The 12,265-nt window shown below is 49.1% G+C and overlaps 4 protein-coding genes across 4 annotated transcripts; 3 read left to right on the top strand and 1 right to left on the bottom strand.

Moving 5' to 3' along the window:
• Positions 1–1,051: 1,051 nt before the first annotated feature.
• C922_04670 (hypothetical protein) lies at positions 1,052–2,860 on the top strand (the record flags this gene model as incomplete). The annotated part of the gene is made up of 1 exon (XM_008820249.1): positions 1,052–2,860. The coding sequence occupies one exon, from the start codon at positions 1,052–1,054 to the stop codon at positions 2,858–2,860; it is 1,809 nt and encodes a 602-aa protein (XP_008818471.1).
• Positions 2,861–4,465: 1,605 nt separating this feature from the next.
• On the top strand, positions 4,466–5,896 carry C922_04669 (hypothetical protein; the record flags this gene model as incomplete). Its single annotated transcript, XM_008820248.1, has 1 exon — positions 4,466–5,896. The coding sequence occupies one exon, from the start codon at positions 4,466–4,468 to the stop codon at positions 5,894–5,896; it is 1,431 nt and encodes a 476-aa protein (XP_008818470.1).
• A 724-nt stretch (positions 5,897–6,620) lies between these two features.
• C922_04668 (hypothetical protein) lies at positions 6,621–9,551 on the bottom strand (the record flags this gene model as incomplete). The annotated part of the gene is made up of 2 exons (XM_008820247.1): positions 6,621–6,769; positions 6,932–9,551. 2 exons carry the CDS (start codon positions 9,549–9,551, stop codon positions 6,621–6,623), a joined length of 2,769 nt encoding a protein of 922 aa, XP_008818469.1.
• A 1,047-nt stretch (positions 9,552–10,598) lies between these two features.
• C922_04667 (26S proteasome regulatory subunit N5) lies at positions 10,599–12,097 on the top strand (the record flags this gene model as incomplete). Its single annotated transcript, XM_008820246.1, has 2 exons — positions 10,599–10,721; positions 10,817–12,097. 2 exons carry the CDS (start codon positions 10,599–10,601, stop codon positions 12,095–12,097), a joined length of 1,404 nt encoding a protein of 467 aa, XP_008818468.1.
• Between the last annotated feature and the right edge of the window lie 168 nt (positions 12,098–12,265).

Here is a 12,265-nt window from a genome sequence, read left to right as displayed (position 1 = left end):
CCCACGTTGGAGAAGGGGGTGCACGGGGATTTCCATGCTGTCTGCACATCTCTCCGTAGTGCTCTGTAGTGATCACCACTTCGCCACCCCAGGTCCCCAATACATTTACATTCCAAAGTACACTCCTAAGAGGTTCAGCATCTATGCGACTTTCCTTCTTCCCCCGACGTTTCCTCCGCACGCATGGGATACACCTATCGCGAGAAACCGAAGTGCAACCTGCATCAAAACCGGGGGCTCCAAGCTGACTCGACAATTTGGTGCTCTGCTCAAGGATGGTTTTAAGACCATAAAGGGAACTTCTTTTTTCTCACCAAACATATTGCACCACGTTTGAACTGGGAAAACCGAGTCGGGGGCAGCATAGAAGGGGAAAGAGCCCAAAATAGCAAGAAGAGAAGTAAAAAAAACAGTCAAGAAAAGGGCCAAAGAAGCCAAAAAAGAAGGGTTTTATGTCAACAGTTTTGCAGAACAGCCGCCTACCCTATTCAGAACATGAAAGAGCATGCATAAAGGTACCGCGGCCGATAAACTAGAAGCAGCATGCACACACAGGTAGTGCAACCCTGAACATACTATATAGGAGAACACTACGCCGTGGGTAATGCCCGTTACTGTCCATCTGCCCCTTCTGCGCCGCACTTAGCCGCAGTTGAGATCGCTCCTCAGATGCCACCTGCTATAGACTTAGCTAAAGGAATTTGGCGTGTCTCATCTGGATTGTCTCATTCGGTGTTCCTCATCGCACCACAATAGAACCGCAGGGGAGAAACCCATTGCAGGTTGCTTCCCCCACTTGTGGGACAACAACGGTGGTGTGTCCTACGCGGGTGAAGAAGGCATATGTGCCGCCTTTGCTTAAGTTGAGACAGAACTCCTGGCAGAAGGAGGAGCACATGGGTGCGGTTTCATAGAGGAAGAAAAAAAAAAGAGAAAGGAAAATCTAAGAACTACCCCAGCAGCACCGACCACTCCGCTGCCACTCTGCTGCCATACCGCTCCTATTATGTGCCCCCCCCAAGAATGAGTCACCCCCCGGAAGAAAAGCACCATGTCGGATTCTGCACAAATATACATGGAGAATGTGTTTCACATTACGGGCTACCTACACCGACTGCTGTTCCTAATGAAGGAACTCGATTTTAAAGAGAACCAGATAAACAAGCTCATCCAAGAGAAGGAGGAAATCTATTTAGCAAATCTGAATCACCTATCGAGGAATCAGATTGACAGACAGGGGACCTACTTGACTGGTCAGTCGAGCCTACAGAATGAGGAAATTCTGCCTGAGTTCGAAAAACAGAACTGTGAGACGGAGTGCGATCAACTGAATGGAAGAAGTAACCAGGGGGACGTGAACCCGTCGGGGGATCGCGAAGTGCCCATTAAGGAGGAGGAACACTCCGATGGGGAGGACCCCTCGGGAAGTGGAGCCCCACTAGCCGATGTTGATCCACCACGGGATAGTAATCCTACCGTTGAGGAACCATCCAATAACTGCCAGCCCAATGACCCCACGGACGCAGGGAGCGAGTCCTCTTTAAAAGGCACCTCGCAGAAAGCAGCCCAACGTGAAGGGAATTCGCACCATCCCAGATCTCACAGGAAAAAGACAGCCGCGCGTATAAAGACAGGTAGTAGAGGCAACCCGCAAGACGTTCCAACGGATGGTCTCCACCTGGAGGGAAAAACAAACCGTGCGGGAAGAACCCCCGTCGAGGGGAAAGGGATTAAACAGGAAATACCAACAGATGATGAGCAGAAGGGGGAAGCCGAAAAGGAGGAAGATAATATACCAAATAATGTAGCAAATCACCATACAAACCCGAATGATACCCCGTGTGAGGAGCCGGCAAGCCCCGCCCCCAAGCGGGGAACCCACCTACCCCCCCCCCAGACGTACAAAAAGAGAAACAGCAACCAACACATCCCCAGCGCAAACACAGACGACCAAGAAAAGAGCCCAGTCTGCAAACCGATACAAATATACACCGAGGAACAATTAGAAAATCTCCTGAACGAAATTATTAGCGACAGGGAACAGTGTATAGCTCTCCTGAAAGAGAAGATATGCATCAACAACCAGATATCTTATCTCATAAAAACCGATTTCGATCGTGTGAAGAGTCAGCATGATAAGTTGTTTGTCGAGATGGAGATGAATGGTGAGTCGCCTCCTTACTTACATAATACGAGTAGAAATAGGAACGGCCCGTCTGAATGGAACAACCAGGACAACGTCCATCAGAGGAGTGGCTTCCCACATGATCAGCTCGCCAGCCATGTACACGGAAATGATATCCATGGTAGCGGCGCCCACGGAAGTGGCATGCATGCCAAGGCCAACCGGAACAGGAACACACACCAGTTTAACCCCTACGACATGGAAAAAACCAAAGACGATGACGCAGATAGCTCTTCCATAAAAGCCTTTGGCAGAAAACACTCCCAGAAGTACGACGAGGATTACACCCCCTACACTGTCGGGAAGAATAAAAAGATGAGGAAGTCGAAGAAGAGCCGAGGGGGCGAAAACGCCGCCGACAAAGCTAACGCAGCCACTAAACTGAAGACCCTGCCCGACAAGGGAGCCTCCGGCGTGGGCGCCAATGTCAGTGGCATCAGTGAACCCGCGGTGCAAAGTGTGGGCCAAGGTGCCGGCCAAAATGCCTCCGAAAGCGGAAGCAACCAAATGCGAATTCGCCTCCTTTCGGTGAAAACCCTCTCGCAGGAGGAGGCCCCCCTGGCTGTGCAAACCGACAAGCCTGACGATGCTCCCTCGGAGGCCGTGGCCCCTGCTGGGGTGGAAGTCGACCCACGCTTATCCACCTCGGAAGCCAAGGCGGACGTGGGCAAATGAACCAGACTTGAAGTAACAAAGACTCAGAATGAAGATCATGTCGAAGAGGGTGCCCCCCCCCATGGGGAATGACCATTCCAATGGAGACAACGACAAATATTAGAGAGAAGAGGAAAAAAGAAAAAGAAGTGATCTTTATTACGAATAGGACGCAACGGGTAGTGGGATCCTTCTGTGTGACATATTTTTTTTTTTCTTCCCTTCTCAAGGGACACACAGGGTAGGCATACTTCCCATGTCCCAGTGGGAAAGCGATTAACCCTGCTGAGTTCGTTTACTTACCCTTTCCGCTCCGCGTCCAAAGGGACTTGCGGTGCATTTCTCCCCATTTTTAGTGAATAGGACGGATTGGTCATTTGCCCTCACAGGGTATCGTCACAAATGTTTGAACAAAAAGGATAATGTCTCTCTCCCAAGGTGAAGGCATGAAGTTTGCTTTTTTTTTTTTTTTTTTTTTTTTTTTTAAGGTCCACCCATCGGTCCAATTTGGCACCCACCATTCAGTACGTCTTCACCAGAACGAATGTGCGTGACAGAGAGGATGCCGCTTTTTCTTTTAGCAAAAGGCGGGGTCATGTGCATAAGCTGCTGTCTCTCCCTCTGTCGAAGCAACGTTGTAAGGAAAAAATTGGACGGACCATTCGGGAGATTCCTCCCCATGGTGCGGAGCGGGGGCTGCTAAAACGGACACGAGTTGCATGGGAATGGAAGACACATTTTAGTAAGTAGAATTTGGTGAAAAAAAAAAAAAAGAAGATATATAATATCATATCGGATCATATCATGGGAGATGCCATTCGAAAGTAGCAATTTTGTGTGTTTCCCCTGAGCACACGCAGAAGATTCACCTGATGAGCCCGTACATGATATTCCCACGCCACAGGGTGGAAAGACGCAGTTGTCCAGCATGTGTTGCGACTTAAGGCATGTTCCTTTCCGCATTTGTTCCCCTTTTTTTTTTTTCTTTCATCTGTTCTTATGTGCCGTCCATCCTGCACATCGATCTACAAACACCAGTTAGCTTCTCCCTTTCTGCGCGTAGTTGTGCATATGTATTGATGCACACACATGTGTGTTTTTTTTTTTTTTTCCGGCGCGGAGTGACACAACGGGGGGCCAATCAGGACGATACATTTCCCCTCTTGCGGGTGAATGACACCCCCATTGGAAACCCCAAATGATCGCAACGAATTTGAGTAATTAGCTCGTCTGACGCACCGCTACTCTGTAGGAAAAGTTCACGACGCTTACCACTCCGCTTCTCTTCATGCATGCCTATTTTACCAACACAACATCCAATTCTGGCCAACTGTTTGTCTTACATTCCCCTTTCTTTTTGCACATGCACAGGTTTAACCTAGTCATCATCACCTGGTGGTGAAACAGAACATACACATCCCATCCGTTTCCACGAAGAAATTTTGTGGGGCGCTCCTCTCCCTTGTTCAGGCCACTTAACTCCCCATCTGGGCCTATCCCTTCACGCAGAGAGACGCCACAACTACCAACCAGCGAGTCACCACAGCGAATAAGAGAGTTCCCCCGCGAAAAGCAGCATTCTTAAGATCCAAAAGGACAAAGGAGGATACCTTTTCTGCCCCCAATATGGCCCCCCCTACATTTATGACTCAAAGAAAATACATACAGTTGATCAGCCTGGCAAAAAAATTGGATGCCTGCAAAAATGAGTTACTGCGTTACCGGAGGGGAGAGAACAGTGCTCCTGCCGCGACCGTTCCTTCTACTCCTATAGCTGCCGGGGGAGTGGACCACATTGGTCTGTTAATCGCCGGACAAAACAACCCTACCAACATGGAGACACGCCTTCCGAAGAGACAACGCAACATGAGGGGGGGCAAACGGAACAGCCTCAAATCTGTAGCAAGTGAACCCACACTCCGCACCAGCAGAAGTATTGTAACACCTCAAATGGGTAGAAAAAAAAGGCACAGTGATCCAACCCCACTTACGAAAGCCTTCCCCAGGGAGAAAACACAAAATCAACAGAAAATAAGAAACAAGGGGGAGCTACCCAGGGGAAAGCTAGCCAAAGGAAAAGCCCTTGGTCAATACAAACCGAAGAAGAAGAAAAAGAAGAAACTACAAAACACGACACAGATTTTTCCCCACCCCAAGGGGACACAGAAGAGTAGAAAAAAAAAAAAAACTTTTTGCACACTCCCCAAAATTGAAGACAGCAGAAGGATCACCAGTGTAGCTAGATGCAGCAAAAAGTGCGTTCTACACAAGCAAGAGGAAGAGACCGAGTACACATTTCGGAGCCCCCACAGTGGAGATGACCAAATGGTTCCCGTCCAGGTACAAGCGAAACTGGACGTCATGCCGCTTGTGCACACAAGTCAGATGATGGAACGCCACTCAGTGATTGCGTCCATATTAAGCAACTCGCCAGGAAAGAAGTCAATTCCTTTATCCAAACAGCGAAGAAAGCAACAACTTACCAAACCTAGTAAAAGTGCAGAGACAGCCGGTGAAGAAGCCCACCACGGCAATACCACTAACAAACGACAGGATGAATCTGCCCCGCGGAAAGGGGCCCCACTCTCCAAAGGGGCAGATATTTCCAGGAGGAAGTTAACAAGCCTTTCTAGATGTACACCCCAATCTGCTAAGCATACCCGTCCACAATTGGGTCCCTCCAGGGGATCATTACAAAGAGGGATTTCTCCGAAGCGTCCACGCAGCACCGTTGGCAAGACTGTTACCGGCACACAGAGCACAACTAAAAGGGCTCTTCCATCTCGTCCTTCTCTGCGAGCTTCCCCCCTGCGGAGTGTCAGACGGAAGAGACAAAACATAACGAGGAACACGGCTCCCAAGCGGAGGCTCCTCTGCGCTCCCGCCACTCAGCATCCCTGTCACGACCATCAAGACGGAGAGAAGCAAAGGGCCAACCGGAAAACCGTAAAGGAATTCATAAGGGCTTTAAACAGATCCAGTGTTATCATCTGCACTGAGGGGCACAGGACGAGACCGAAGCGGGGAAGGCGAAGATGCTTTCCCACTGGGGTTTGACAAAAAAAATAAAAAATTAAATAAAAAGGGGGACATGCATAATCCTACGTGAAACAAAAACATGTGTACATACATGTGGCTCTACTTGCATGCCATTCTTAGCTGATACGCCTTGTCCTTGTTGCCTAACTTTTTAACTACAGAAGGGAGTGCTCCATTTGGTACGATTGTTTGGGCCCTCCTGCCAACAAATGAAAAAAAAAAAAGAGACACCCCATAACTGGTCACTCTATGATGCTTCTCCTCCCCCCCCTTTTGTGTGTGCTATTCCAAAGGTGATTTTTTTTTTTTTTTTTTTTTTTTTTCTTGCCGTGCACAGAATACCTAGCCACTTCAAACTGTTTTTCATCAAATGTTAACCTCCTCTTTGCTAATCATTTTGTACCGTCTGAAGGGCTGCCTTCTTCGGGAGTTCTGCCTGGGCAACACTGGGAAGACTGTAACGGTGTGATTTAATCCAACGAAGGAGACCCCTCCATGTTCCCATTTGATCATCCTCCTAAGGTTGACTCATTTTCGAACTGGCCCTTTTACTTTCCCATTTGGATCATACCAAAGCGGCGTCATGTTGGGAGGGGGTGTGTTCCTCCCTCTCACTCCTCCGGTTCAAGTACACAATCCTGCGAGGGGGAAAAGGAAAGGGGGTGGGAAATTCAAGTGGGACGTGCCTGGGTGGACGGCCAGCACGAGGGCCCTGACCAATCCGTTTTTCCCATTCCTTCGCTTAATTTTCATTTTCTATCTCCCTCCTGTCTGGTACCAGTACAAACGGGCCAACTATGACCTCGGAGCTGTGCAGCACGCGTCTTTTTCCTGATTCGCTCAGGTCTTCGACGACTCTCCGCAGGCAGTTGTACGCCTCGGCATGTGTTCCTAAGGTAGAGGAGGGGTACAGGCCATATGAGCGGTAAACGCGGTAGAGGCGGAAGACGGGGTGAAAGAGGTACACGAGGTGAAAGCCCTTGTAACAGTTTGGCCGGGCACAGAAGGCATCGCAGCGGATAGGCTCATTGCACACACTCCAGGCAGCCTCACTCGATGTCAGGGTAATCTCCTTCTGTTGGCAGCTTCGCACCCTAGCCAACTCCAAAAAGGCGTTCAACTTCTGCAGCTTATCCATGGAGAAGGAAAGGAATACGTCCTCACTGCAGTTGGCAGCTGGCTTCTTCTCCAGTGACTTCTTCGTGCTGGTCCCCTCCGATAAGGTCACACAGCCAAGACTGGGTATATCGTCTGGGGGAAAGACACCACGAGGGTCTCCTCTATGCCGCGTTGCCGCCAGCCGCATAACGTCCAGGTAAAAGCTCAAAATGCAGATATGAATCTGTCGCATCGTAACTTCACTAAGCGAATTAGGATCCATAGCTTCCCAAACGTAGAAGAACAACCTTGCGAAGAGGCTTCTACCCATGTGGGGAGCAGACTCCCTGCAGGGATAAGCATCCGACTGTGCATACCTCTCCATGGGAAACATAAAATCGGGAACATGCAGAGAGAAGTAACACAACAGGGATATGCTCTCGAAGGGAAGTAAGTCCAAATGCTGCCAAATGACGTGGTGCAGCGTGCGCATGGTGTGCCACTTGATCAGATGGGCACTCTCTTCAAAAGAGCTAAAGGTTGGATTCGCTCCATTTGGGTACTCGTTGAGTTTTCCCCAGGGGGGGTTGCTCACGCCTTCTCTGCAGTCAGCGAGGGCCCCTCCAGTGTGCCCATGGAGGGGGTAAATTAACTTGTCACGCAAGTGGTCACATGAACTGTCGCTCGAACTGTCACTTGAAGTTTCCCCCGAACTGCCACCAAAACTGCCACCAAAACTGCCACCAAAACTGCCATTAAATTTCCCCCTCTCCTGACCCCACGCGCACACATCGTAGGGAAAGCGCCCCCCCGCTGGGTCAGCCACGGGAGCCGCTCCCCCCCCAACCAGCACCTCTGACTTGGCTAGGGATTGGAAAATGCGAACCACCAGAGAGCAATCCTTTGCGTTTAAAAAATGCACTCTCCTTTGTGTCGTCCCGAAGAAGTAAATATGTTCCCTATTCTGCCTGACCATGTTCAGCTGATTTGGGGAAAAGGAGTCCTTCTTTATTAACTCAGACGAGCAATACTTGGCATAAACCAGACGCGCAAACTGGTAACACAACAACAGAGTGACCTGCTCATCCGAGATGTTCTTCTCGTTCACTCCGAAGAGGAAATCGGCAATGCTGTGCAGGGAGAAGTCCTTCCACAGGTGGTGAACCTTCCGATTTATGGCGTAGAAGGAGGCGTAAAAATTCAGCTTCATCTTGCCCATCGAAAGTGTTAAAGAGGAAATTTGCACAGCGGTGAACTTACCCAGGACATGTTCCCTTTGCACCAAGGTGCCAATCTGCATCGCGAGTTTAACTACCTCCGCTTCGATCTCCCTGAACAACTGATTCAGTTTTACCTCATCACTGTTACGTAAAAGTGAGTCATATGTATTGTGCACAGAGGCTGCGCTCCCGTAACGGGGTGCATACACCGAAGTGCACTTCACTACAGTGTCGAGATAAGACCGGAAAGCTTCGCTTCTAACTCTTCTAAGGAGACGAATCCGATCGTGCTCGTTTTTCCCACTCCATAGAGGGATCCACTTGGCTAATGAATACATCACATTGCAGAGGTCTAAGCTGTTCAGCACAATGAGATGTTTTCTCAAAATGGAACAGCAGATGGAGAGAAACTCCACGTGTACCACTCCCAACTTGGCCAATGAGTGCAGAATGATTACCAATTTGGAGACGCTATATCGGTCTATACGCAGTAAAGTTGTCCTTTTGTCAGCGGCAGAACAGCTTCTAACTTTATTCATTCCTTTCGGTGTCTCCCCATCCGCCTGCCACTGAGTCCCCCCCAGATTGGTACTCTCCTCCTGAACCCTCCTCAAATCTGCCAACACAGCATAATCAGCGAAGTAGTAACCCAGCAGATTGTACTCTCTCATATTCAGCTTAGCGAACATGTTTAATACACAGCTTATGCAATCCAAATTGAAGGTCTCCAAATTGAGGAGAAATCGGAATGCTATTTCGTTGTATATCTGGTGGTATATCTTCCGATCAGTTGTCTTTCCCTTCTCCACTGTGACATGGCCATCAAAAGAGATGAACAAAAAAGGGGACGAACTAGACAAATGAGGTTCCACCGACTGTAGCAGTCCTTCCGATTTATGCTCCTTTCTCCGCTCGACATCACCACCAAAGAGCAGATCCACCTTACTCAACGAATTAGCTACTATAAAGTAACTCTCTCTGTTTATCCTGTGCAGCATGTGTCCCTTCACCAACCGATTGCATGCCCTAACCCAAAAAGGGTGTCCTCTAAAGTACTCCATCTTGGATATGATATTCATGCAATAAGAGAGGTCCCGCCCCAGCATTCTACTCATCTGCATCTTATTTATTGCTCCTTCAAATTGTCTGCCAATAAGATCCGGGGGGAGTCCTTCACCACTACATCCCAACTTCTTACCCTCGAGAGGGTTCTCTTCCCCTCCTTCGGGGCTCCTCCCATTCCGCTTCTCATTCAGCTTGTTAAAGATACGACTCATGCTGGAGGAATACTCTCCTGTGTTGCTAAACGTTCTTCGGCTACCCCTGCAGGGGTCCACTCTGCGGAGGGGCCACATCGGGGGGAGGAAGCGGTAAGGTGGCGAAGCGGCAAGGAACGATGTAACCCACAACAAAGCTGACTTCCCCTTCAACACTTCACCGCTTTACCGGCTCACCGCCTTAGTACCCATCCATTTTCTTCCTCCTTCCTGCTTCGCCCCTCACCGAGGAGGGAAAAAACGGAAAACACAAAAAAATGCAACATAACAACACGAAGGAGAACAGCGGAGGAGCAACGTTGACGGAGCAAATTAGGACCAACACTGGATGGCGAAGTCCCAGAACAAAGGCCGCTCCACTCCAGTCCTCACAGATTGACGCACAGCTTTAGGCAGTCTCTTTCTACCCACCTAGCACTCCCCATATGCACAACGACTCACAAGAGTCAACTTATGATGTGCCCCTCTTGCCTTAGGCTTCTTCGCACCCTGCGGAACCACCTCCCACCATGTTCATCTCGCCTCCGCACTGTGCTGAGCCCTCCCCAGAGAGGCGTTAAAACATTTTTAATTCTCCCCAAAGGATCTGCTAACCAAAAGGAAGGAAAAAAAAAAAAAAAAAAAACTCCCAGGTAGCTAACAACATGCGGGGAAATAGCAGCGTAAACCCGAACAATCGGATGACCAAGTGCAGCCAAAGCCGATGCGAAGTGATTACCCCATCGCGCAATTCTGGGCATCCTAACCACACTAAGCATAGTAACCATAATAACAATCCCACGCTCCCTTTAGCAAGTCGCTAAAAAGGAGAGAGGTTTGCCCCCTTGCCTTTTCCGCCTTCTGACTCTCCTCCTTTAAATCCCCCTTTTTGGGGTGCAATTCTTCACCACTACGTTAAAGCGTGCCTGTGGCAGGTAAGTGTTGATAGGGACCTCCCCTCCGCCTCAAGTACCCAGGCAGAAATTCTAGCCTGGCTAACGCCAAGCGGCATAGCCTCATTTTATACACACCCTCCAATTGTGATCCTCTTCTTACCGCCATCCGTTTAACCTTGTTCGCACATCACCCCACTGCTGCGCACCCGTCCCACCACAGCCACCTGAGGAATCCTGGAAGATAAGCCCCATGGAAGACAACGCGGCGAAGATCATCGGCTGTCATGACAGCCTGCTGACGGACCCCAGGATCGCGCAAGACTTCAGCGCAGAGACAGACGAGCTGCTGGCGGAGGCGGAGAATCTCTTCAAGGTAGGAAAGCGGCACGGAAAAAGGGGGCTCTACGACGCGCCCGTCACCACGGCGTTATCGCTTCAACACTTCCCCGCTTCCATGCCTCCCCACAGGTGGGCGACGGCGATCTGGCCATGGAGAAGCTTATCGCCTTGGAGAAGAAGTGCAGACAAGCGTACGACGGAAACTCCACGAGCAAAATTGTCCGATTTATCCTAAACCAGTACAAGCTAGTGGGTGACTACAAAAGGATTAATGAGTATCTGGTGTTTTTTAATAAGAAGAGAGGACAGCTCAAAAAAACCATCATCGATATGATAAACCTTTGCAAGTTATGGATCCCGGAGGTGGAGAGCAAAGCAGATAAGCTGAACCTGATTAATACCCTATGCACGATCAGCGAGGGAAAAATCTTCGTCGAGGTGGAGCGCTCAGAAATAGTGAGGGTGCTATCCAAAATGAAAGAGGACGACGGAGACATAGAAGAAGCAGCCAACATTTTGCAGGACGTCCAAGTGGAGACATTCATATCGATGGATAAAAGGGACAAGACAGAATACATCCTGGAGCAGATGAGGTTAGTCCTGCTAAGGAAGGACTTCATTCGGTGCCACGTAATCAGTCGCAAGATAAACCCCGCGCTGTTAAAAGCTCCCGAATTTGCCGATTTGAAATTAAAATACTTCATGTACATGATAGAGTATCATATTAATGAGGAGGCGTATGACGAGGTAGCCAAATGTTACGAGGAGCGATTCAACACAGAACCCGTTTTGGCAGATGCAAATTTATGGGTAGAAGAATTAAAATGCTACATCATCTTCTTAGCACTCTCCCCATTTGAAGAGCAACAAACAAAATTACCCAACTTACTGAAAACGGAAAAAAAGAAGTTAAAAGAAATCCCCGTCTTCCAAAATATCGTCGAAGACTTTATTAACATGGATCTGATCCAGTGGCCCCTTCCCTACGAAGAGGAACTCCTTCACTTTTACATCTTCGACGACTCGAAATTTGTTGGGGGTCAGAACAGATGGAACCTCTTTAAGAAGAAAGTCATGCACCACAACATCCACGTCATATCAAACTGCTACTGCCAGATATCGCTACTTCGCTTATCCCAACTCCTCAACGCATCTGTGGAAGACTCAGAAAACCTCCTATCCGAATTGGTCTCTAACAAGATATTGAATGCCAAAATAGACAGACTCCACGGAATCATTAAATTCGGTCAGAAGAAAAACCCTGAAGTGTTGCTCAACAACTGGTCATCACAGATTCATCAGATCCTTAACCTCCTGGAGGAGTCCTCTCATCTCATACAGAAGGAACGCATGCTTCACGAGGCCAAGCTGAAGCGTATGCAGTTGGAGAGCAAGAATATGTCTCTTTAGGGGGGAAGCCCCCTGAGTCGTCTCCTCTTTACCGCACCTCGCGCTGCTTCAGACATTCTAGGCACTCCTGCATCTCGAGGTGAACCTGTGCGCCGCCGCGTGTCATCCATTAAGCGGACTGCCTACATTAAACCGCTTCGCCGTCCCAGATAAATTGGGCGCATGATG

This window comes from Plasmodium inui (genome assembly GCF_000524495.1).
Source record: "Plasmodium inui San Antonio 1 unplaced genomic scaffold supercont1.27, whole genome shotgun sequence".
Taxonomy (NCBI): Eukaryota; Apicomplexa; class Aconoidasida; order Haemosporida; family Plasmodiidae; genus Plasmodium; species Plasmodium inui.
Note: the sequence above shows the minus strand (reverse complement) of the source record. Positions and strands in the feature narration are given on the sequence as shown.